The 26354-nt window shown below is 35.0% G+C and overlaps 1 protein-coding gene across 6 annotated transcripts in view; it reads left to right on the forward strand.

The window, feature by feature from the left end:
• brd9 (bromodomain containing 9) overlaps window positions 1-16557 on the forward strand; it is a 37062-nt gene extending 20505 nt beyond the window's left edge. The window contains exons 8-17 of one of the 6 annotated variants that reach the window (XM_028817336.2): window positions 29-213; window positions 846-978; window positions 1514-1589; window positions 1923-2018; window positions 2538-2670; window positions 4433-4544; window positions 4872-4931; window positions 7980-8088; window positions 9479-9670; window positions 14455-16557. In XM_028817336.2, the coding sequence (XP_028673169.1) occupies window positions 29-213; window positions 846-978; window positions 1514-1589; window positions 1923-2018; window positions 2538-2670; window positions 4433-4544; window positions 4872-4931; window positions 7980-8088; window positions 9479-9670; window positions 14455-14555 (1197 nt within the window). In that variant the 3' untranslated portion in view covers window positions 14556-16557. The remainder of the gene's footprint in view (window positions 1-28; window positions 214-845; window positions 979-1513; window positions 1590-1922; window positions 2019-2537; window positions 2671-4432; window positions 4545-4871; window positions 4932-7979; window positions 8089-9478; window positions 9671-14454) is intronic. The other 5 variants (XM_028817337.2, XM_028817338.2, XM_028817340.2 and 2 more) reach the window with 5 other exon arrangements.
• Window positions 16558-26354: the final 9797 nt, after the last annotated feature.

Here is a 26354-nt window from a genome sequence, read left to right on the forward strand (position 1 = left end):
CCTCCGGTCCTGTTATTTCTGATTCTAGGAGCGGCTTTTAGCATTGAAGCGCAGCATGTCGTTCATGCAGGACATGGATTTTTCTCAGCAGGCAGCAATTTTGGGAGATGAAGACACAGCAATAGAAGAAACTGTTCCTGATGTTATTCCACTGCCTGTAGAAACTACAAAGAAATCAAAGAAACCAATCAGAGATATGAAAGAAGTCATAAGGTAAAGTGTTAGTAGTAATTCAGCATTAAAATACATTAATAATACATATACATTTTGGTGTGTTACGTTTTTAAACAACCAAATATGCCTCTGATATTAAAAAGTATAAACGCACCATTGCCTGTTTGGGAAAAGTAGTACTGTAATATGACAAACAAAAAATCATTCACTCGGTATAGCTAAAGTTTACACACAACTTTAACTATCATTTTACTATATTAAATCATCAACTTTAGAGTAGGGCTTCATATTGCCAGTATATGGAAATATATTGTGTTAGTTTAGCTCTGAATTGTTACTCTTAATTAGTTAGGAATTTACATCTCTGAACCTTTAATTGCTGTATATGAGTAATGTTCATCAGGAAGGGAATCTTTACATTGTGTTTGTGTGTGTGTGTGTATAATAATTTGTATTTATTCCATTTTAAGTATCAGAAACCATTCATTTGGATTCGGCATATTTATTAAATATTGATTGACAGATAGGCCTATGTATATTACTTAAGTGTGTTAAATGTTTTTCAAATTTTTTCTTAGTATGTTTTTCAAAAAAGAAAAACTTGGTATTTAAGTATTAAAAAACTGCACACATTTTTATAACTGATTTATTTTTTTCTCTCTACCCCTCAGCTCCTTATATGAGCCAGAGGGAACTGCCTGTAGTTTAACAGACAGCACAGCTGAAGAACATGTACTTGCCTTAGTGGAGCATGCTGCAGATGAGGCCAGAGACCGTCTCCAGAGATTCCTGCCGAATAGCAAGGTAGATCTTTTGACAAAAGTGTTTGGGACACTTTTGAAATCCATAGTGACATTTATATTTGCTGCTAAAAGAATCATAATGTTATGCTTTGCCATGGTTTCATTGGTTCGCATTCATATTGTAGGAATCATTTTCATTGTTTTGTCAAGTTTTTTCATTTATTTTTGTAAAATAATTACTTTTCATTTTCATTTGTAAAGGTGTTTTTTGTAATTCTGATGACTATTAGATGTTCTTTGGTTTTAATGTATTTCTGTGTGGGGTAATTTTGAAATATTGAAAAGCTTCCATATTTGATGATGAAAAAATGAAGGCATTATCCAATCTTGGTGATGTACAATATAATCCAATGGAACCATGCAGTGCACTGAATATCCTTTTGTAATCTATGGCATTTTCAGTTTTTGCACTTATTCCTTAAAATCATTATTGTGATTAATTAAGGCACTATTATAACTGTATACTTTGTTACTTTCTAAAAAATATACTCATTTCTTTTGTATTCAATATTTTTTTGTTCTTCTGTTTCTTTTAGATTGGCTACCTAAAGAAAGATGCGGAGGGTTGTGTTGTATACACAGTAGTGAATCAATCTGATCCAGAGGCTGAAGGTATGTTTTACTTTGGTGAAAATGTCAAAGTGCTTTATTAAAATTCTCATCTGTATAGACCCTACATGTTTAATAATGTGAACAAAGTATAAGGGTGGCATTTTGTAGATTTTCTTTGTGCATATTCCAGTGCTTTAGAATGATATCTGACACACCTTTGATTCCGTGGTTGTTAGGTCTACTTTCAAGGACCATGGTAATTAAGATTTTAATTTGGAGAATGTGTTAATATTAAGGTTTATACAGCAACTTATGATGCCTGTAATTGTAAATGTTTGGCTAATGGTGATTGCATTTTTTTAAGTTTAAATTAATATTCAATATTTCTTACAGAGGAGGAAACCCATCCTGTTGACTTAAGTTCACTTTCACATAAACTGCTTCCTGGTTTAACAACATTGGGTTTTAAAGATGATAGAAGGCATAAAGGTCTGTTTTTAAAGTAAATTTATTTGCTCTCCTGCTTAATTTTAAATAAGTTTGGATTTTTATTTTAGTTTTATTGCAAGATTGAAGGTGAAAATTATAACAAGAAATACCGTCCTTGTCAAATATCGGGCATGTTTGGATAGTGCCATTATTGGGATTGGTTAGAAAGACCATATTGATCATGAAATAGTTATGCAAAAGTCACTAAGGTGAATGATTAATTTCTTATTTCTGGACACTGTAATTGTATGTTTTTATTATAAGGAAATTTGAGTTTTGAATTCATATGTTTAGCACCATCATTATATACTGTACAAAGAATTTTAAATGAATGTATTAAAAGAGATCAGAGCCATGTGAAGAATAATGTAGTACCTTTATAGTCCTCTTCATACTTTTATTAGCATTTTTATAATTTTTACGTGTAAATTGGATTGCAACTTGTACTGGAATTAATGATTTTTTTAATACATGGATCCAGTGAACCTATGTGACTGATTATGAATGTACCCTTTGCAGTTACTTATCTGAATAGTGCATATAACACACAGTCCCTTCAGAACAATACAATTTTCCCCGATCTTCAGCCAGAAGAAATGGACCTATTATACTCCGCCTATGGAGATGAAACTGGTGTACAGTGTGCCTTAAGGTATAGTATTAAATAGTTCAGATTGTTGGACGTTTGCTTTTTTGCATTTGAAAAAAATTTTTTATTTTGGAGTATAATTGACATTCAGTACTTAAGCTCCCTCTTTGTTCTAAATGTATCTCTCTTCTGTGTAATGATTAGTGGGGCTAGAACTTGTCAAACCAATATTTGGGCCATGATACAGTAATAATGCAATTTTACATATAAATTTAAATATACAGCAAAAACAAATCATAATAGTACTGTTTGCCAAGTTTAATTTTATTTTTATTTAATTTGAATAATGTTTTAGTATATTACACCTAATAAGAAAAAATTCAGTTCATCCCATTTAAATCTTTTTTTTTTTGTTTTTTTTTTAAATTGGGAATACTAAGTTGTGGTATACTGAGATTACAGTATTTTATTGTTTAAAATAGTATTTGCTTATATAAAAATTGACACTTAAAATTGTTCAAAATACATAAATATCTGTTGGCATGAGGTACATGCAAATCTTTAACATGCTATCATTACAAATTGGATGTGTTGAAAACTAGTGAAGACTTAAGTACTGATGAAAGTTTCTTGTTTATTTACCATAAGGGAAGGGGATCTCTCTCTCTCTCTCTCTCAAAAACACATAACTTAACCAATTTAGGATAAGAGCAACAAAGCATCTACAGGAGCTTTGGAAATGCTTGTGTCTCTGCTTTCTTTTTAAGTAGTTTATTTATTCTAAATTTAATATAACTCAGCATTCAAGTGCTTCTCTCAGCTTTAGTAGGAAGACAGGCCTTGTTTGTACTGTGCCAGAGTACATGATTTTAATATGTGAATGCTTGCAGATTGCATGTTTTTTATAACAATATTCGTTATTTGCAACATTGCAAAAAAAAAAATGACCCCAAATTCTCAGCATACTATTCATACTGCTGTAAAGATTGTTATATCTATACATGATGCAAAAAAGTAACTGTTTCCTCAGTGTATCAGTAGTAGTAGATTAGCATGTTCATCCCCACCACACCCCAAATTAGTCAAAAATGTTAGTTATACACTACTTTGTATGCATTTTACTATTGTTTTTATACAAAGTAATGATCACAGTCATTAAACCTCTCCCTCCTGCTTACTATGATGCATCTGTAAGTGAAGTGGTGGAGTTTCAAACACATTGCTCCCATAAAGCAAACTCCAAACACATTGCTCCCATAAAGCTGAGCAAAAGCTATTGCCTAATTGTTGACCATGCTATTTGAAGTGGACTACCCAATTATGAAGTAATTATTTTATATAGCATGCTTATGTTAAAAGGTTTGCCATAAGTTAGTTGCTGGGTACTTTACAGTATTTTGCCCTGAGAAATTTCTTAATTGATTTTTATCCGGTTCAGGAGTAGCTAGCATATGTGAAAGAACCTTCTGAAATAGTATTTTTGATTGGCATAAAATTATTAATTCAGTATTCAATATGCTTTTGGGTGAAAAGTATTAATGAAATTTGGAATTTTGTAATGGAGTGTTTTTTTGTTTTTTGATCTAATTGACACATTTTCTTTATTTTAGATGCTGTTTTTTATATTTCATTCATAGATTTGTAGTTTGATCACTGAACTGGAATAGATACAGTATTTTCTTCTTAGAAAGTAACTCATCTTTAAACCAAATTGGCATTTTTGTTTTTTTTCACATCTTAGTTTTATTTTACTTTCTTGAAAAATTCAAAATTAAAAAAGAAAAATATATATTATTTACACTTAAGTATTTTTATTTTTTTTTAGTTTACAGGAGTTTGTAAAAGGATGTGGGAGTTTTACAAAAAAATTTGTCGATGACCTCCTTGACCAGATGACCGGAGGGGATCATTCCAAGGCAACTTATCACATTAAACAGGTTTGTCGGAGCATTTACAAATTTCTCGCCAAAACAATCTGTCGTTTTACCCTTGTTTAAAATAAGGAATCAAATTTTTGAATGGATTTGTAGTACTTGTTAGTCATAAATTAATAGAAACTGAAAAGTAAAATGCATGCATCTAAATATTTTTGGAAAGTAACAATTACTTTGTAGACATCAGATATCTGTGAATATGTTAGTCTTGTTGGTATTTGATCTAAAACTTTACATTCTGGTCTTTGCATTTATCTCAGATTCATGCTAATTTTTTTTAATGTTTAAAAAAAAAAAAAAAAAGACAGATTTTTTTTTTTTTCTTTGCAGAAACGAAATATAGCAGTTAAACATCCAGATGAGATTAAAGTGAATCTTTCTGATATTCAGGTAAAAAATGCAATACAGTGTTGACTAAAAAAAACTGCACAGAACTATTGGCTTATTGATTATTTTTAGTAGTTTAGTGTTCTTTTTGCGTTTTCTAAATATATGTTTTCTTTTTGTTTTATAAATGTGCATGCACATAAGTGTATTATATTCTTTTAAGTCTACCAAGTAGTTTACTTTCCTTAAGGGTGGGGAAGTCAGTTCCATGTCAAAACTGTCTACATGGATTATTTTTTTTCCTCCAGTGAAATAGAAACATAGCCATATCTCTTTCAAAGTTTGTCACTTTAGAGTTGATTCTGGGTATATGGTATTGTTTGTTTTTGATGGGTGGTAGAAGCATACCTATTTTAAACTTAATAAATTAAGATGCTCCGATCAATCAGCCACTGATCTAAATTGGACAATCTTTTACTAAAACAAAAGACTTGTTCAATTATTTGGCTGATCACAAAAAATGTTTTTTGTTTTATGAGAGAGACAGAGAGAGAGACAGAGAGAGAGAGAGAGAGAATTGGAATATTAATCTCCACGTTAAAGAAAGTGGAGTAATAAAACTGGAAAAAAAGGAATCTGAGAATTTGTTCTGTGTAATTAGACACATGGCAAGAAAAGCTACTTTAATGAATTCAAATCTTTTTATTTTGTCATTTAAATTAAGTGGACACCATTTGAGTATGGACAGTGAGCTTGTTTTAAGTACAGCAGCTTACATTTTCAATTGAGAACAGAAAAAACAAAGATGACTTTGAAATTGCTGCTTAGTTAACAAAAGTCCTGTTAGCGTAACAGCAAAATTTGTCTTACTTATAAACTGTTAAGCATGTTAGTCTTGTGTCTTCTTGAAAAACAACTTATGAACATTTGACATATTTGTGGCTTTTTTGAAGATTTGTACTGTATTATTTGTTGCTCTCTGTCATACAGTATAAGTTTTGGTAAGAATGCTGCATTATTGAAATGGTCATCCATATTTATAATTGCACCACAATATTTCTGAATGTCTAGCTGATACAATAAAGAAAAAATAGCTGCATAAATGTAGTACTATAGTGCAATTAATGATTACAACCTGTAAGTGCAGGTATATTTACATTTAAGGATTGCTTAATTGGCAATACCAATTAAATGATTATGTGTGTGTGTTTGTGTGTATGTATATGTGTGAAATATATTTAATTTTGTTAGAAAATGGTGAAAACTACTTTCTTTAATAAGCCTTGTTTTAGATAGTTACATTACAGAAAAAAATAAAACAATATCACAGCTTGTAATTATGAGAAGTGTTCTTTTTTTTATGCCATATGTATTATGAATAAATATTTTTGTACATATATATTATTAGTATGTATTTATTATAGTATTTTTAAGGTCAGTGAATAATAAACATATTGTTAATAAAAAGGAAATTAACAGTTAACACTTCTCATCTATAGTTTTAATTATAAAAATACACTTTAATATTGGACATTAGGCTCCCATGCATCTGATTATGCAGGAGCTTAATGTATTTTTTTTTAAAGGGATAAAGAAAAACAAATCTGAATCGGTCAATCAAGTATCATGAAATTGAAGATCAGTATCGACCTTGAAAAACCTGATCAGAGAATCCCTGCTAATAGAGATGTTTTATCCTGTTGATTCTTAGCTATATACGTATTTAATATTTAGAAACAGGAAAATGTGATTCTTAATGTTTAATTATGCAATTTAATATTTTTAATTCTCTCATCCCTTACATAACAGTGTGAATTAAAAATGCTACAGGACTGCTATTATTTGGTAGTCATTTGATTTTATGGCATTGTGTTTAAATTGCAATTATAAGCTTGTATTGTGTAAATCATTATTTCTCTTTCAAAGTTGCCAGTCTGTGTTTGCTTGTTTCAGAGATATTTGCACGTGTATATAGTATATTGATCTGTTTAATTCCTCAGAAGTGATAAGCAAACCTTGCTAAATTTGCTTCACCTTAATTTCAACGAAACTGCAGAAATGTTCACCAAACTCTGTAAAATACACTGAAGTCCATAGGGAAAGATAAACTGAACTATTTTGTGGCTTTTAATGGTGCAATGGTCTTTTAAGTGTACTTAATAGCTAGGGAAATGTCTACCAGCTATGCTGGATTGACTATTGTGGTCAAAAGTGTGCTGAGAGGCAGCAGTGCTAACCACTGTACAGCTGTGCCTCCTTTAGTTAACATTAATAGAATTTAACGTTACAGCACTAAAAGTTTATTGCAGACAGGAAGCATGTTTCTCTTTCACTTCTGCTGCTATCAGATTCACAACACGCATAAGGACTTTTCAGTCCCTCCTGTTTGCACCACCTGCATGGCACTCTGGGTAGTACTGTTAAAAGGGTAGGATTAGTATTATGCACCAGTCACATGCATGCACCGTTTTAAACACATGCTCTATACCCTAAACAACTTAAGCAGTGTTGCAGAAATTATTTCATCGTAACTGGCTCATAGGTGCAGGAAACTGGTTTCAAATAGCAACCAGGGCAATGTGTGGATTTTGCCCATTCCTTCCTTTTTTTGTGCTTGGTGTTTTGGACCAAATACCCCCATCCACCCCTGACACTATGTTTTTCCTTACTATTTTCCAAACATGTGCCTTATGCTGGTCGGTTACTCAAATTTCACTAGTAGTGCTTTATTCTGTATTTTGTCACATGCTACTAGGGTTGCCTCTATCTCCTGCAACATAATAATTTCATTATACAGGATCAAATGTGGATGGGTGGATGGATTACAGTCTCTTAGTAAACTGAAGTACATTTTGCTTTTTCAGCATTATTGAAGGTGTTCCTTTTGTTAATTACTACTGTCAAAAGAAGTCATGAAATGTGTTGTCTTTATCTAAGAACCAAGGGGTAGTCAGACAATTTGTCAGGTGTTAATCACAATATAAGTATATTGATATGGGTTGCTGAAACATGTTTTTTTTTTTTTCTTTTCTTAAATAACTTGTATTTAATATAGAACATTGGTAATGTTTAATTTTTCAGACATTGATTGGAGTATTTTGTTTTATTTAGGTGGGAGATTCATCTTGTTTGGCTGGAGACAACACATCCATGGTAGATTTTATGTCCGTGAAATCCTACTCTGATATGTCTCTTGATATGCCAATGCTAAACACTCTAGGTTTGTGGTCTTTTAAACTTCTTCTATGTCAAAGGTAAATTGCATACTGTTTATGGGTCAGTTGTGATCTCGTTTGAAAACGTCCTGCTTAAAGATTGAACTATACTTTTTAATTCAGTATAATTTTGACAAGGTTTTTTACAAGAGATTAAAAAAGACTTTCTTAATATAAAAAAGAATGAAAAAAATATGCTGCCTTAATTTGTTGTCTCCTACCGTGCCTTGAGCATGGGAAAGGCGCTATATAAATAAAATGTATTATTATTATTATTATTACCTTTATACTCCTTAGTATGCACTGACTTAAATAATTAGAACATTGATAATGAGAGGAAAATCTTCAAAAGCAAGGTAAAAAAAATAATGACAATCTCTGTGTAACGCACAAATGCTTGCTACGTTATTATAAATAATTACTTTAACCAAGTTTCTAACTTGTGGATTTGCACATAAAGGTGTCAACTGGAAAATAACAGTATGTTTGACTCAGGAGGGAGCTCCATTAAAAACAGAAGATGGCTGGAATGAAAACTTGCAGCCACAGTGGACACTTAGGTCTGAACTTAACAAATAGTGCTATGGACTCTGGAAGTCAGAGGAAATAAATTTAAGGAGCAACCAGCCCTCCAAGCATAAATTCTAATAATGATCATTAAATTAGTATGTGCTATTGAGACACCATTTAGCTATATCTTAAATTTGAATCAATACTAGAGTTAAATAAAGGGTAAGGTAAAATGAAGACAGGAGGGCAAATCTAGAAGACCTATAGAATATTTCAAGTTTTCTAGTTTATTTCATTAATGGTGGCATGGATTGTGGACTATCTTACAGACAGACCTCAGTATGTGCGTCTCGGGAACTGCAGTTCTGACATTGTGGTCAGCAACACAGGAGCGCCGCAGGGAACTGTACTTTCTCCGGTCCTGTTCAGCCTATATACATCGGACTTCCAATACAACTCGGGAGTCCTGCCACATGCAAAAGTTCGCTGATGACACTGCTAACGTGGGCTGCATCAGGAGTGGACAGGAAGAGGAGATTAAACGTTAAAATTATACAAAGTTATTGTCTGTCTGCATACCTGCATTGTTATCACTTTTTCATTTAATATTGTTGTTTATCAGTATGCTGCTGCTGCTGGAGTATGTGAATTTCCCCTTGGGATTAATAAAGTATCGATCGTGATTCATTTTACATTTCATTTTAATGCAGAGGTTGGGTACACTATAATATAAAAGGCATTTATACTTTTTATGTCTCCATTTTTATAAATCAGAAATGTAATCAAATTTGTAATCAGATCTTATGAAGTGGGCTTCCTTAAAAATATATCTCTTTGAATTCACTGTCTTTAAAAAGAAGAATGATCATCTTTTTGTATTTATAGGAAAAACTGTGAAGAAAGAGTTGGATCATGATGATGGCCATCTACATTTTGATGAGACCACAAAGATGTTGCAAGACCTTCATGAGGCTCAGAATGATAGAGTGGGGTCAAGGCCCTCTTCTAACCTCAGTTCATTATCCAATGCTTCTGAGAGAGAACAACATCATCTAGGTAAAGGCTCAAATAAAACAAGTAAGCAAAACAGAGGATTTCCTAAATGTATTTGGATTATTCCCCCTATAAACTAAAAAATTTGAAATATTCTATAGGTCTTCTAGATTTGCCCTTCTGTCTTCATTTTACCTTACCCTTTATTTAACTCTAGTATTGATTCAAATTTAAGATATAGCTAAATGGTGTCTCAATAGCACATATTAAAATCAATATTAATTCTCTTTAATAAATTACTTCTGTACAAATGCAGAACTGTTTCACAAAGCTAGTTACCCATCTGTGAATGAGCATTTGTCTTTCACAAAAGTACACTTGTGTGTGCATCCTTTTTTTCTAGAAGTGACAGCAATTGGTTATCTCTTCATTTTTCCATATATATTTGGTAAGGGTTGCAGTGGCAATGTGCTCCACCTGACTTTCTGATCCTTATGGCATCTGCCGCTAGGGAATTGTCAGGTGCTTCAAAGCCAGTTGAGGAATATGATCTGTCTCTGGGACTGCACCCCCAGTGGGTAATGCCTGCCAATAGGGCTTTCTTGTTGTTACTCACCTTAAACAGGCCTCTCAATTTGGAACACTTTTATCTCTGCTGAAAAGTAAACCCTGTGAATGAATCTCATTTTGGCCACTTCTACCAGTGATTGTTTTATCACAACCCATAGTTTATAACTGTAGAAGATGGTGGTTTATCAAACTAATTAGTGCTTTTCTGTGTGGATTTTGTTTTTACTTTATCACCACCAATGTAGTATGGCTGCCATTTCACTAACCCTTTTTTTTAATCTCACAATCGACTTAATGCCAAAAATGTAGGCACAACTCTCATATTAATGGGATGTGACCAAACTGCATATATCCAGGCTCTGAAACCTCATTCTCTTACAGCTCCTCCAATAAGACAGCCCCAGCTGTGATCTCTTTAGCCTCAGCAGAACCTGTGTCAAAATTTCTAAACTCTCAATAGCCATTCAGATTGCCATGCCAGTAAAGAACGAATATTGCTCCTCCTGAATATTGACTTAATCTGTATGTCAGTAGCCTATCAAAGATTTTTCCACTAAAGCTGATCAGTGTGACTAATTTTTAACTGGAACATGCTGTCTTTTTTTTGATCCAAAAATCCTGTCAAGCTAATCTGGAGTTTATCTCACCTTCTGTGGAATATTAAAATTGTACATTATTCAAGATGCACAGCTAGATGATACTTTTCCAGGCTTCTGTATAGATCTCAGTACCCAAAGTCTTCTGAGTGCTGAGCTTGTCAAATCCTTGTGTGACTACAGCCAAAGAAGACAACCAAGGTGCTTGATAGTGCGTGCTGCAGCTACCAGTGTGCTCAGACATAGGAGTGGGTGGTATGGCCCAAAATATCAAATCAAAATATATCAAAAATATAATTAAAAATTCTAACAGTTTTGGTAAATGTCAGTATAATGTATTTGTATATCCTTTCCAGACAAACTTTTTTTTCAGCACATAACAAATGTATTCCTGATTAAGGTAACTAACACAGATGTACCTCTTACCCAGAGAAACTCTTGTTAATGCTCTACTACTCAGATTGATTAGACTGCAGGTGTTCACCTCTCTTGAACTAATAAATGTACAGCTTCTATCTCTTCCACTTCTCCTCTCTTACTTACTCACTCACTCACTGATGGCTTCTTCTTGTCTCATCTTTCACTGACCTACCGAACAGCATAAACCTCATAACACTATGATAAAGGGGGTAGGCCCACTTATTACACACAGTTCAAATCCAAGCACAGAAACATTACCTTAAAGGCAATAATACGCTGATCCAAAATCACATTACCTGTTTCCCTTCAGGGGCACATTTTTATGTTTAGGTGTATTTGCAGACTTTTCTTCAATTTTTAGCCTACTGTTAAAACTGTTTTCTTAAAATCCTTACCAGAAGAAGACTGACTGGCATACTGTATACTGCCCACTTCTACACAGAGGGGGTACCTATAAGGATGGTTTATTTTTTATTCAAACCCACACCCCACCTTGTCAAGTACAGTACAGGATTTATCTCTGCTTCCTCTTTGTAAATCATCAGATTCCCAAAATCATGGATTCCCAAATCTGAAAATCATTCTCAGAAGTCTTAACAAACATGATTAACATCTATACATGTGCTTTGGCTGCTGTTGCATCCAGTATCTTTATTTTTGTTTTTGTTTTTTTATATACATTCTTTGCCACTAGAGCTCTGCAATATGTAACAGGTGGCTTAACACTTTTATGGCTGTTTTTGTTCCCAATATAAAGAAAGATGTCATATTCACAAAAGGCCTGCACTGATGAAAAGTAACTATAATTACTTCTAGGTTATTTACAAATATATAGGTAAAATTATAAATTAGTGCTTACATTCAATGGTAATGAAGAAGGTTTGCCAGCATCCATCAACAAGATAAATTTGCTTTTTAATTGTAGTGGAACATTTTAATTGTGACATTTAAAGATATATAATTCAACCAGGAAACAAACCTGCAGCCCAAGTACTGCTAGATGCATCTTCTGACTATTGTAATACATTATGTCCCATTTTAGGATTGTCATCTTCATTAGTATTGGGAGTTGTAAGTTACATATTAAAGAAGCAGCGTATGTTACACTTTGGTTATCAACACCTGTAAAAATGGCATGCAAATAAACTAATTGTACAGGTTTTTATATCCTTATGCTAGCTAAAGTTTCTGTGGTTTGGGTACATCTCCCTCTGTCAGCTAAATTCAGGCAAATGTACTACTGACTTCTACTTAATTCGAGGTTAAACTGCATAAACTTGCTGGCATACAAAATATCAATGTCCAAGTGAAAGGAAAGAAATATGTGCTCAGATGATCAGTTTATATTGTTAAGTTCATGGGGGCAAAGTGCACTTATAAGAAATATAGGTGCAAAATTAGTGGTAGGGTAGAACTCCAAATGAAATTGTTAGTCATTTAATGCTGTTAGACATTTATAATTTGTATTATCTATTAAATAAAGTGAAGTTTAGTATTTTAATACATTCTTGTTACCATGGTGCCAGAGAGTGATATGTTGCATGTTGGTTTGACATGAAAGTAATAATTAGACAGTACTCTGTACACTTAGCAATTTTAATATTACTACATAAGAAATTTTCCAAACAAGTGGTGAAAATTTAGTACATCAAGCTTGTTCATTTAACGAATAACTTCGCTGTCCCAATACTATTTACAATACTACTAACATTATACTGCCAGGCGCTAGAGCACATAAAATCAGCTTCTGTTTTTCAATTCTTTGAAACTATACATATGCTTGTGAGCTGTGATGCTTCAACAGGACAGACACTCTCACATGCATTCCAATGTGACATTTAATTTACTATGAAGATATCTTGATAGTGCACACAATATTTCTGGTTTACCTAGATCAGCCAAAGTTTGTTTCTGAAGTATAAATGTGACCTTTCAAATGTATACACCTTGCCTATCAAGCCAAGTAGCTCCTCAGTTACACAGGTAATGTTTAACTTCATCTATAGTAAAACATAGCAGAGTATGGTAGTTTTGAAACTTTCAGTTCAATTTAGAATATTGAAACTCCAATAGGAGTATAAGTATAAATCATATTTTGATATGAACGTGATATTTGTAATTGTCATACTCCATTAAATTATATATGTCCTTATTGTTATTTCCTTAATGGAGCTTTCCAAAATACAATCTCTGAGCACTAGGGTATTACAATACTGTACTTAATGACATTTTACTTAATGAAATACATGCTTTCTTTTAAATGTTGCAAACTGTATTGTAAGGTTTTCTCAATGTATATGTCATTTTCTAACCCTTACAATCCAGACCAGGTTTGCTGGTGCCTGTTCCAGCCAGCAGAGAGGACTCAAGGCAAGAACAAACCCTGGAGAAAGAGGGCACCAGTCCTTCACAGGGGGAACATGCACACACACACACACACCAGCCAACACTAGGGCCAATTTTACATAATCTGCATGTGTTTGTGGAGTGGAAGACACTAGGAGGAAACCCACACAGACATGGAGATAACAAGCAAACATCACACAGAGAGGACCCCAGGGTATGAACCATGGTCTCCTAACTGTGAGACAGCAGTGCCACCTTGCCTCCCCTCAAAGCATATTTTTACAGTTTTAATCTTTAATATTACAGTAATGTTAAGGTAATTGTGGTCCAGACAGTATTTAAATAGTCATACTTTATTTATGAATGACAATGGTGTTTTTTAATCCTGCACTGTTTAATGTGTGTGTGTGTGTTTTGTTTTTGTTTTTTTTTTATTATAGAGTTCAGTAAATAGAATTCAAGGTTGGGTATAATGACTGAAAAAATACTATTTCTGATTCCTCTAAAATAAAACTATTTAGCCTCTATTATTGTACTGTACTGCTGTACTGTTCCAGAGTAGTATACATTTTTGTAGTGAAAAACACTGACTTTATCTACAATCTGAGTCCGTTTTCCATCTGTAGGCTCTCCTAATACTTTCCCTAAATTGAATTTATTTAATGTGACATTTCATATCTTAATAATGTGAAAAATGTTTGTAAAGTATTGTATACTGTAATACATACTGTACATGGCTATAATGTGTTTATAAGGAAAATAACTGCTCATCATAGCCCACTTCTTTTATTTGTGCTGTAATCAATTAAAAACATTTGTGTACTGACATTTTCATGACCATTACTGTAACTGTTCCTCCTTGTTTTTTTTAAATAAGAAAACTGAAACTCAGGTACTCATTAGTTTTGTTTGTCCTTTCTTTTTGTTGAACCTTAGGAAGTCCTTCTCGTTTAAGTGTTGGAGAGCAAAATGAGATGGTACATGACCCATATGAATTTCTACAATCTCCTGAGCCTGGTTCTACTGCTAATAGCTAATGTGTGTCAGTGCATATGCTTTTTGTTTGTTAACAAAAAGATTTAAATTAGTCCTTTTTGGGGCACATATGTATATATTTATGAAGTAATGAAACAATCTCTGTGTATTATACTTGTAGATTTTTAATGATGTATATTTACTTTTGGCAAACTGTTAATATAGCTATTTATATAGATAAATATGTTTGTCCTGAGTGATTTGTTTATTTGTTGGATGTTTTACAGTTACATCAGTTACCATCATAATTATATTTTGTATTTTAAGGTCGTTGACAGAACCCAAGTATATTTTCAGAGTTGCACAAATCAAATCTGTGTCTGCATTTTTTCAGTGTACACTATTCTGATAAACATTATATCTCAATGTGGAGATTATTTTGGTGGTGAAATCAGGTATCAATTTACTGATTCACTTATACTACAAACTAGTTTTCAGTTATTTTGTTACTCATTAGTTTCATTTGTATGTATGTTTATACATTGAAGATGATTATGTATAATTCAGTTGGACTGAAAAGTGTGTATTTTATTTATATTTCACATTTTTAATTCTTTTATATGACTTATTTTATATAGTAAATCAATGTCAGTCAAAACAACTCATTTACTGCTAGAGAGTAAGGTTTTGAATAAAGCACACAAGTTCATAAATTTTATCTGTATTTTATCAATATGTGCATTTGTCTTTTTGTTTTATAATTCATTACTAAAGATCTTAACCCAATAGTGACCAGTTCTTCACTAAATTGGCTGTTAATTTGTAATTCCATGTAATGTAAATTGGCCTTTTTATGTAAACTATCTGCTCTATAGCATGTACAACAAATAATGCATCTTTTTAAGCATGTCTATATTGCCCTCCAATAAACATGCTATAAAATGTTAATCCTGAATTATTTGTTGCAATAACTTTGAAGGTCATACATTAATTTTCCAATATATGTAAACATAATTTATCTGTAGGTATACTGTATATACAGTATTACTATTTCCTGACATTATAGAGTATAATAATGTTCAATTCAACAGTGATTAAATTGCCATCGCCACAAGACAATAATAACAGGAGAAAATCATAATGATTTGTGTGTGTGGGTAATACTGGTGGCTAGTTAACTGGCTGCCAAGTAACCAAAAACAATCTAATACTAAATGGTAGCTGGTTACAATGGATACCACAGTCAGCTGTTAAGGCTACTGGCACATTTACAGGAATATTATGGTATTGTACCTCTTGGTGGACTGATATTTTATGAGTTCTTTCACAATTCTGCACATATACACAGTTTTTGAAACATTTAAATATCTGAATGTTAATCATGTGCCTGGAATTCTGCCCAATTTAATTTTTCTTTCACTTTATTTAATCATAAATTGTAATTGTAGTGGGCTATGTAGTTTATCACATACCTGACCACATACATATGACTTTTAAGTTTTAACGTTTTATCTAAAGTATTCACATTTTTTAAATTAGTTTTCAATAAACATTTAAGTTTTCAAATTACAGCATAGTATATGAGACTGCATCATGATCCAAATGCACAGAAAATATATATTTGTACATTGATGCAATTTTGTTTGACTTTTAATATGAAAATAAACAAAACACCATTAAATGTAAGATACAGAAATGTAATTTTTAGTAGCCCCAACGGTGCATGGTCTGTTGCATTACTGGAATGATTGCAATTTAAGTTTTTTGTTTCTTAATGGTGTGTATAGTTTCTGTCATGTGTATAAGTTGTTATTCTTCTTGTTAGACTTCAGTGTGTGCAGCCTACAGAGTTTAGTAAAAGAAAATCAGTAATACAAAATGGGGTAAATAAATCTTGCATTATAGTCATTGAATGCATTATTTCAAATATCCTGTCATTTAAAGCATCCTGTGTTGTGTTTTTAGGCATAAATAATGTAATTGTATAGTGTTTTATAAAAATATTATTTTAAAATGTACATTATTTCAATGCTGTATGCAATAAATTGCTTTCTAATTAAATAATACTTCATATAACATTTGCAAATACTGCATTTATACATATGAACAAATCTTTTATTTATTTATTTTATAAACCCCTTTGTTTTGACAACATAGGGTAGTAGGAAGCCAGAGCTTATTCAGTTTCCAAACATGGCAAGGCAGGAATCAAAAAAAAGTCCAGTTTTTGACTAGAGTGTTTACTAACCCATATTTAAAAGGATCAGTGGAATTCCTTCATATCTCCAGATTACAGGTAGTCTTTGTGACTCCATAATATGTGGTATGAGTGTTTATAAAATCTGTGATAGATTTGCCTTCTAAGTAGTAAGTGCAGGAAAGTTTGCTACTTTGGAAAGATTCAAAATATAGTAAAGTTTTTTGTACTGTATATTTCAAAGGCAGTGGCTTTTCCTGGAGAACTCCTTTGGTTCTATACTTCTATAAAACAATTACTTAATGTTTAATCTGTTTTGTAATCACCAAAGCACCATATGAAATTTACCTTTGTAAGAAATGTTAAAATATTTGTTTTTGTTTTATTTGTTACGCCCCTTGCTAGTGTTCTTACAAACAATAACCTTTGTTTTAAACAACGTCTTTTAATAGTGAGTGTTGTACATTTTATGTATATATTTTTAACTTGCCTCTAGCAGTTGAAGTGACTTGCTCAGGGACAGAAACTGGACCAGAAGCCTTATAGTTTGAAGTCCAGTCCATTAGACATTTTAATGCATTGGTGTTGATTTTTATTTTGTTTTATCCAACTTATGGCAATCAACAATACAAATAATTGTTGACAGTAAAGAGAACAGGATAAATTTCAGAAGAAAGTTTCATCAAGAAAGTTAGAACATTAGAACAATCTAGACCAGAACAGGCCATTCGTCCTAACAAAGCTCACCAGTCCTATCCACTTTATTCTTCTAAAATAAAATCGTCGAGTTTTGAAGGTCCTACTGTCTACCACACTACTTGGTAGATTATTTCAAGTGTCCGTGGTTCTCTATGTAAAGAAAAACTTCCTAATGTTTGTGCGAGATTTACCCATAACAGGTTTGTGTCCCCGTGTTCTTGATGAACTCATTTAAAAAAAAAAAAATACTGTACCAATTCCCTTCATAATTTTAAACACTTCAATAATGTCATCTCTTAATCTTCTTTTGCTTAAACTGAAAAGGCTCAGCTCTTTTAATCTTTTCTTTTACTTCATCCCCTGTAGCCATGGAATCAGCCTAGTCGCTCTTCTCTGGACTTTTTCTAGTGCTACTATGTCCTTTATGTAGCCTGGAGACCAAAACTACACAGTACTCTGATTCAACAGATTCCAGTTTATCTGCCAACCCACCTATCGTGGTATCATCTGCAAAGTTAACCGACTTGTTACTTATACAAATTATTTGGATAGAAATATATCTCTATTATAAAAGAAAATCTTGAGATAAGACTATTTCCAAGAGATTTTTTCAAGTCCTGCAAGATGAGACTATTGCAAAGCGTTTTTTTTTTTTTTTTTTCTTTTCTTCAAGTCCTGCACTCCTCTCAACCATTTACGGTTAATGGCCCACACCCGCGGTCCTCTCACCTCTCGTTCATGCTTTTGTCAGACACAGTTCCTGCGCTCTCAGCTCTTATAAATTTTTACATTTTCCTCACTTTAAGTTTCCAATAAAAGAAGACTTATGTCCAAATGTTAATGAAGAATTTCAAGGGTTAAAAAACAGAAGAAATTATTATGCGGGCAGTCCTAGCACCGAGAAACGATGAAGTCAAATGAATTAATACGAAAATTGTTGATTGGTTACATGGAAAATTGGTTAAATGCGTATCAATAGACTATGCTGAAACAGTTGGTGGTGATTGTGCAGAAGATGAAAACATCAACTTACAATATTCCGTAGAATATCTATAACCATTAACACCGTCCGGCCTTCCACCAGCCGAATTACTGTTGAAAGAAGGATGTATCGTAATGTTATTGCGTAATTTATGTCTGAGTGATGGGCTATGCAATAGGACAAGATTAGTTGTATTCAAAATTGGTCGAAAAATTCTGACATGTAAAATTTTAACAGGTGACAAGAAAGGTAATATAGTACATCTTCAGCGGAAAACAAACACCAAAGGAGATCTTGATATGCCACTCGTATTAAAATGTCTACAGTAGTTTCCCATTTGAATAGCTTTTGCTATGACAATTAAATCACAGTTACAAATAATCGAAAAGTCATTTTATTTATTAGGGAGAAAGAAACGAAGCTCACAGGCAGTTATTTGTTGTGTTGTCACAATATAACTCTAAACATGGAATCAAAATTATTGACGAAGTTAATTCCAAATATTTTTACTGAAGTTTTACAGTAAAAGTGTAAGTTTAAAAAGTGTTTGCGTGTTAATTTCAAAGCCAAACAGAATGAAAATGTATAACACAACAAATACCTCTAATGCAACATGAAGCATAATTTTCTTTCAATTTTTTACTATGGTTAATTGCTCGCCATAATGTAAAATAGTTCTATTATGCATATATAACAATCTCTTAAAATTGTACATCTGCTTCCCCATACGTGAGTGGCAGAGCTGCGAAGTGGTTAGGTCGTAGCACCTGCATGGGGGTTGGCAAGCGATGTGAGCAGGGGGCAGAATCCCCTAGTATTAAAATATAGCAACAGCCCTAGCACTGACTCCTGTGGAACACCACTCGTAACATCAGGCAATTCATTACAGGCAGGTTCATCACACCATCACCATCTGCTTCCTGTGTCTGAGCCAGTTTTGATATTATCCTGACCTCCCACTTCTTTTAGTTTGATGTCCAACCTGTCATGTGGCATCTTATCAAATGCTTTCTGAAAGTTGAGATAAATAATACCATACGCTTCACTTTGATCATATACTTTTGTTGCTTCCTCATAGAATTCCAGCATGTTGCTAAAACATAACCCCTCTCTTCTGAACCCATTCTGATAGGTTAAAAAACAGCTGTTCTTGCCATATGTTTCTCCATCTTGTCCTTCGTAGTTCTTTCCATTAATTTTCCTGTAATGCACATTATGCTTTTTGGCCTATAGTTGCTTGGATCAGCCCACTCACCCTTTTTATATAACCGAATAATATTTGCCATTTTCCAGTGTGCAGTGACTTCCAAAAATGTGTTGAGTGTGTATACATGTACTCGCTAACATCCTTAAGAACTCGAGGGTAAATATTATGCAGTCCTAATGATTTGTTTGATTTCAGCCTGTTTAATCTAAGCAGTACATCTCCCTCTACAATTTCTAAATCACTTGGTACCTTCTTAGTTGTTCCTGTTACTGCTGTGAGGTTATCTACTTCTTCACTTGTGAAGACCTCAGAGAAATGTGAGTTTAGAGCATCTTCTGTTTCACTGTCTGTTTTTAATTCCGCTTAACTATTCCCGATGCACTTCAACCCCTCCTTGACTGTCCTTTTACTACTAAAATACGGGAAGAATCTGTTTGCGGTCATCTTTCCCCTTATTTGCTATATTCCTCTCCAACTATCTTTTAGCCTTCCTAATATCCTTCATAATGGTTGTCCTCATGTTCTCATATGCCCTAAGGTTTATATTGGAGTTATTAGTCTTATATGCCTTATACAGCTGTTTTTTTCCCTTTGCAGCCTTTTTAATTCCTTATTAACCCACTATGAAAATTTTTAAAATTTCCTACAAATTCCAAATTTATGTCTGTATCTGTCCTGCGTTACATGTAAAATATTTTTAAACCTGCTCCTTGACTGTTTTCACGTTTAAAAGCTTATCCCAGTTTATCATCCTTAGACCTTGCCACATCTGCTCAGAATTTGCCTAACAGTAGTTAAACGTAACAGTTTTAGTCTTTGCATCCACAAATCTGCGTTATATTATGGTCACTTATACTTCACCCTAATGGTTCAATCACCACTGCACCCTCAATTCTATCCTAATTATTACAAAATGCTAAATCCCTTTGCATTGGTGCTTTAATATACTGTGTTAAATCTAGTCACCGAATACTTCTTAAAAACTCCTGCTTTTGTTTTTTAATAACAAAAATATTATTGGATCAACAGAAAAACAAACAATAGGAAAGGTTATAAAAACAATTTGACCACAATTTTAAACATTCATGCACTTGTTGATTTAATGTGAAGATCCGGGGGGTATTTTTCGTACGTGGATTACTCGTTTAGCCGGATGTAATTGTTGACGATTTGGTCTGATCCTGGATCTGTCGGTTTTTTGAAACTCTTGCTGGAAGTGTTGTCATAGCAGCACATCCTAATCCTCAGACCGCTCGGAGCAGGTTTGTTCTGCGTAAACAAGGATTAGTTTACACACGTGATCAGTGACGGTGTGGAAGTCATCCAGTCAGGGCTTCGCCGTTCATGAATGAGCGACCAATTGATATTGGTGTGCAAATTATAGGAAGAGAATTTCATACAAAGAGGGTTTTGCGCGATCGGCAAGATCCTTTATTGCCCCCGGAGGAAATTCTGTACGAAAGATACCACTTTAGCCGAGGGGGAATATTGTACCTCAAAGATTTATTAGCTCCGTATATTCGAAGTCAAACTCGGCGAAGTCGGGCTCTCACAACCACACAGACAGTAGGCATTGCTTTGAGGTTTCTTGCAAGCGGCACTTTTTTATATACTGTAGGCGATGCGGAACAGCTATCGAAAAGTGCAGTTTGCCAGGCAATTCGTAAAGTCTGTTTGGCTCTGAAACATTTCCTTCAGGTTTTCATTGTGTTTCCTGGACACCTGCGTGTGCAGACAATAAAAGAGGCGTTTCATGCCATTGCAGGTAGGTAATACACAGGCTAAAACACCCACAGTTCCACGAAGAATCTCAATCAGCCTAACATTCTCATTACCCAGGATTTCCAAATGTGATTGGGTCACATGGGACAGATCACAGTGGAGTTTGATCAAACATTATTTGGGAAGTGTACCTCTCCTCCTGATGAATAATCAGACACAGTGTCTTCATCAAATATTTGACCTTCGTTAATATCTCGTTGGTCAGACACAGGTTCAAGGGATATGACATTCCTTGCAACTGACCCAACAAAAAAGAGGGCTATATGGAACATACCTGTAGCACACATGGAGGACAAATATGCAATGACCATCCTTTACCTGAAATGAGGTGACCACTACTTCCTGCCACTGGTTCTGAGGAGGAGCTTCCCCCTGGAATGCCCTCAGAAACAGGGCGAAGGGCATTTTGCTGGAGAGCCAACTCTTCTGCAGGGGTTAGGTCTGGACCGCGTGGACCTCCACCTGTTTTTTGCTTGTCTGCCTTCTTATTAGCTTTACAATTAATGTTTTATATATTACATATGATTATTAATGTCAACAGTTCTTTAAATAGTTATATACCAATATTTACCAGTTTGAAGTATATTCTTGTACTTCACTTTAACCTGTTCCCATGTTCTCCTTGTGCTCACGTTTGATCTGGAATTATGACATATTAAATAATAATTAATCTGACACATAGGAAATAAAACACTGCATTCAGTAAGTACAATGCACACTACTTAGCATTTAATTTGTCGGCCACTTTTTGCCAGCCGTCTTTTCTGGTCTGGGCTGCTTTTGCAGTGTTACCGCTTGTGCATATTAAATCTTGAAAGGTCTTGCGCCGCTTGTGTGAAAAAAAAATGCGCCCCTTCTTTCGTCATTTTGTTGCAGCCTATCAAAGACTTGCTGATCATGTTTTCTAGACTCAATATATATGGGCTTTTCACTCAGCGCGGGCGCGCGCATTCATCTCGTATGATTAGATCCATCTACACTAATCTAATACACAGCTGCGTTTGAAAAACCGACTTATCTGGATGAGTTTCACTGGCATTAACTCATTCAAGATGAGGCACCTGATCTCGGATGGTTTAAGCAACGTACGAAAAATACCCCCCTGAGCACAAACCTAATCCTTTATTTCCTAATTGCATACTGAATGCAAAAACAAGGAAATCACATGTTTAATTGAGACATTAGTTAGATTAAAAGTAGGAATTGACCTGGGATTAGAGAATTCATTAAACCAAATTCTGCCACCATAGTGTCTGCAGGAGGAGGAAACCTCTTCAACTTGTGTATGCGCTAAACTAAATCACAGGGATTGTGTTCACAGGTAATGTTTAATAATAATAATACATTTTATTTATATAGCGCCTTTCCCATGCTGAAGGCACAATTTTATAGCTGCTTTAAACATCCGTGTAGTTGTTTGGTGAAGCCCCCGCTTCCTTCGTCTTTTGTCTCAGTAATTGGGGCATGAGTCCCTCACAGAACATACCCGCTTATACCAAACCAATTCATAGTTGTCAGGTAACCTAACAAAAATCTTTAGAATGTGGAGGAATGTGTGCAGTCTCGACCCAGACAGTGACCAGATTGGTAATTGTACCATGGTACTTGAAACTGAAAGCAGCAGTGCTAAGTGTTTCGCATTTTATTGTTTGTCGTTTTTGACACTGACTATCAGAAAAGGCTCATTAATATTTAAGTAAAAACAGATATCTTCAGGGTGGTCTAAATTAATTACTACTGAAAAACACAAAACAAACCTTAAGTATTCACCCCTTTTAATAAAGAGTAACCAGTAAATTGCGCCCTGGTACACAAAGTTGGTTTTAGTTTAGTTCAGTGGAGATCACCTGCCTGGGGTTTCAATTGATTGTACTGTAAGTCTGCCCTATTTAGAAGATCCAAGTTATGGTAAGTCAGTGTAGTGGCCTAACCTACCCAATGAAGATAAATGCACACTCCAAGGGGAGGAAGAAGAGAAAATAACCAGTTCACTGAGTGTCTCTTGCAGTCCAGTTAAATCAAACAGTAAAGAAATGGAAAGAGTATGGTACAGCTGTAAATCTGTGTAGAGCAACCTGACCACAGAAAGTGAGTTACAATATGTCACTAACTACAGTGGATTAGATTGGAGACACTGTTACCTGGGTACTTCACCAGTCTCAGCTTTATAGGAGAGGGGCAAAGATAAAGGCACTGTTTGGGGGAAACAAAAAGCACCAAGAGTTTGTCATAAGGCACATGGGAGACTGAAGTCACCTGGCAGAAGGTTCTGTGGAATAATGAGACTAGAATTGAGCCTTTGAGACATCAGACTGAATGCTGGGTTACACTACTAGTGCTGAAGCTGAGCTCACTGAGCTTTGTGACCAACTTAGAGGGGATAATAAACAGCTTCCTCACATAACCGTTGCTGTTATCCAGGTGGATCAGTGTGTAGTGAAGTGCAGTGGAGAATCATCTGTTCAGATGACATGCAAACTGATATGGACCCAATGTGGCAGGATAGACAGGGTATTGAGGTGGATCAGGACCAGCCTCTTGAAGCACTTCACAAAAATATGGGTACGTACAATGGAGGAAAAGTCATTCAGCCCCGTTACAACATGTTGTTTTGTTGCAGGCACTATGATGGTGGCTTTGAGGCATGTGCGGATGACAGGTAGAAAATGTCAGTGAAGACCTCAGCCAGTTGTCCAGTGCAAGCCCTGAGCAGGACCTGGCCAGTCACCCTTCGTGCATTCAAGTACTAAGAGAGAGGCTGGTCATTGTGGGGTGGCTGGACTTTGATTGGTGTCACACTGTTATCCCAGTCAACACAAGCATTAAAGTTACTGAACACATCAGGAAGAAATAAATGGCCAGATGGAGATACTGCGTTATTAGTTTTATGACCTGATTTGGCTTGGATACCATAACACATGTAGCAATGGTCAGAGTTGTTGTAAAATTATTCCTGAATCTTCAATTTGTGGTCATATTTAGCCTTATGGATACCCCCCTTCAGGCTAGGACTGGATGAACCATAGGATTTTGCATCATAGGATCTTAAAGCACAATCATGTTCCTTCAGTAGTAAGAGGACCTCTTTGTTCATCCAAGGCTTTGGATTAGGAAAAAATTCTATATGTTTGAGAATAGTGACAAGAATTGATATAATCCAGCATATGGATCAAGGTCTGTGTACGTCCTTAAAAAATAAAGGTGCCAGAGTGATTCTTCTGAGTAATGCCATAGGGAACGATTTTTGTTCCCCAAAAGACCCACACACATGATGGTTCCAGAAAGAACCTTTATTTATTTAGATTTACAACAGACTCCATAATGTAAGTAACCAGGAATAGAAGGTAACAGATTTGTGAAATACCAATGGTCTGGTGATTTTAAAAAGACTCTCGCTGCATACACATATACAGTGCATCCAGAAAGTATTCACAGCGCATCACTTTTTCCACCTTTTGTTATGTTACAGCCTTATTCCAAAATGGATTAAATTCAGTTTTTTCCTCAGAATTCTGCACACAACACCCCATAATGACAACGTGAAAAAAGTTTTCTTGAGGTTTTTGCAAATTTATTAAAAATAAAAAAACTGAGAAATCCCATGTATATAAGTATTCACAGCCTTTGCTTAATACTTTGTCGATGCACCTTTGGCAGCAATTACAGCCTCAAGTCTTTTTGAATATGATGCCACAAGCTTGGCACACCTATCCTTGGCCAGTTTCACCCATTCCTCTTTACAGCATCTCTCAAGCTCCATCAGGTTGGATGGGAAGCGTCGGTGCACAGCCATTTTAAGATCTCTCCAGAGATGTTCAATCGGATTCAAGTCTGGGCTCTGGCTGGGCCACTCAAGGACATTCACAGAGTTGTCCTGAAGCCACTCCTTTGATATCTTGGTTGTGTGCTTAGGGTCGTTGTCCTGCTGAAAGATGAACCGTCACCCCAGTCTGAGGTCAAGAGCGCTCTGGAGCAGGTTTTCATCCAGGATGTCTCTGTACATTGCTGCAGTCATCTTTCCCTTTATCCTGACTAGTCTCCCAGTTCCTGCCGCTGAAAAACATCCCCACAGCATGATGCTGCCACCACCATGCTTCACTGTAGGGATGGTATTGGCCTGGTGATGAGCAGTGCCTGGTTTCCTCCAAACGTGACGCCTGGCATTCACACCAAAGAGTTCAATCTTTGTCTCATCAGACCAGAGACTTTTCTTTCTCATGGTCTGAGAGTCCTTCAGGTGCCTTTTGGCAAACTCCAGGCAGGCTGCCATGTGCCTTTTACTAAGGAGTGGCTTCCGTCTGGCCACTCTACCATACAGGCCTGATTGGTGGATTGCTGCAGAGATGGTTGTCCTTCTGGAAGGTTCTCCTCTCTCCACAGAGGACCTCTGGAGCTCTGACAGAGTGACCATCGGGTTCTTGGTCACCTCCCTGACTAAGGCCCTTCTCCCCCGATCGCTCAGTTTAGATGGCCGGCCAGCTATAGGAAGAGTCCTGGTGGTTTCGAACTTCTTCCACTTACGGATGATGGAGGCCACTGTGCTCATTGGGACCTTCAAAGCAGCAGAAATTTTTCTGTAACATTCCCCAGATTTGTGCCTCAAGACAATCCTGTCTCGGAGGTCTACAGACAATTCCTTTGACTTCATGCTTGGTTTGTGCGCTGACATGAACTGTCAACTGTTGGACCTTATATAGACAGGTGTGTGCCTTTCCAAATCATGTCCAGTCAACTGACTTTACCACAGGTGGACTCCCATTAAGCTGCAGAAATATCTCAAGGATGATCAGGGGAAACAGGATGCACCTGAGCTCAATTTTGATCTTCATGGCAAAGGCTGTGAATACTTATGTACATGTGCTTTCTCAATTTTTTTATTTTTAATAAATTTTCAAAAACCTCAAGTAAATTTTTTTCACGTTGTCATTATGGGGTGTCTGCGGTGGGTTGGCACCCTGCCCGGGATTGGTTCCTGCCTTGTGCCCTGTGTTGAC

This window comes from Erpetoichthys calabaricus, chromosome 13 (genome assembly GCF_900747795.2).
Source record: "Erpetoichthys calabaricus chromosome 13, fErpCal1.3, whole genome shotgun sequence".
In the NCBI taxonomy this organism is placed as follows: Eukaryota; Metazoa; Chordata; class Cladistia; order Polypteriformes; family Polypteridae; genus Erpetoichthys; species Erpetoichthys calabaricus.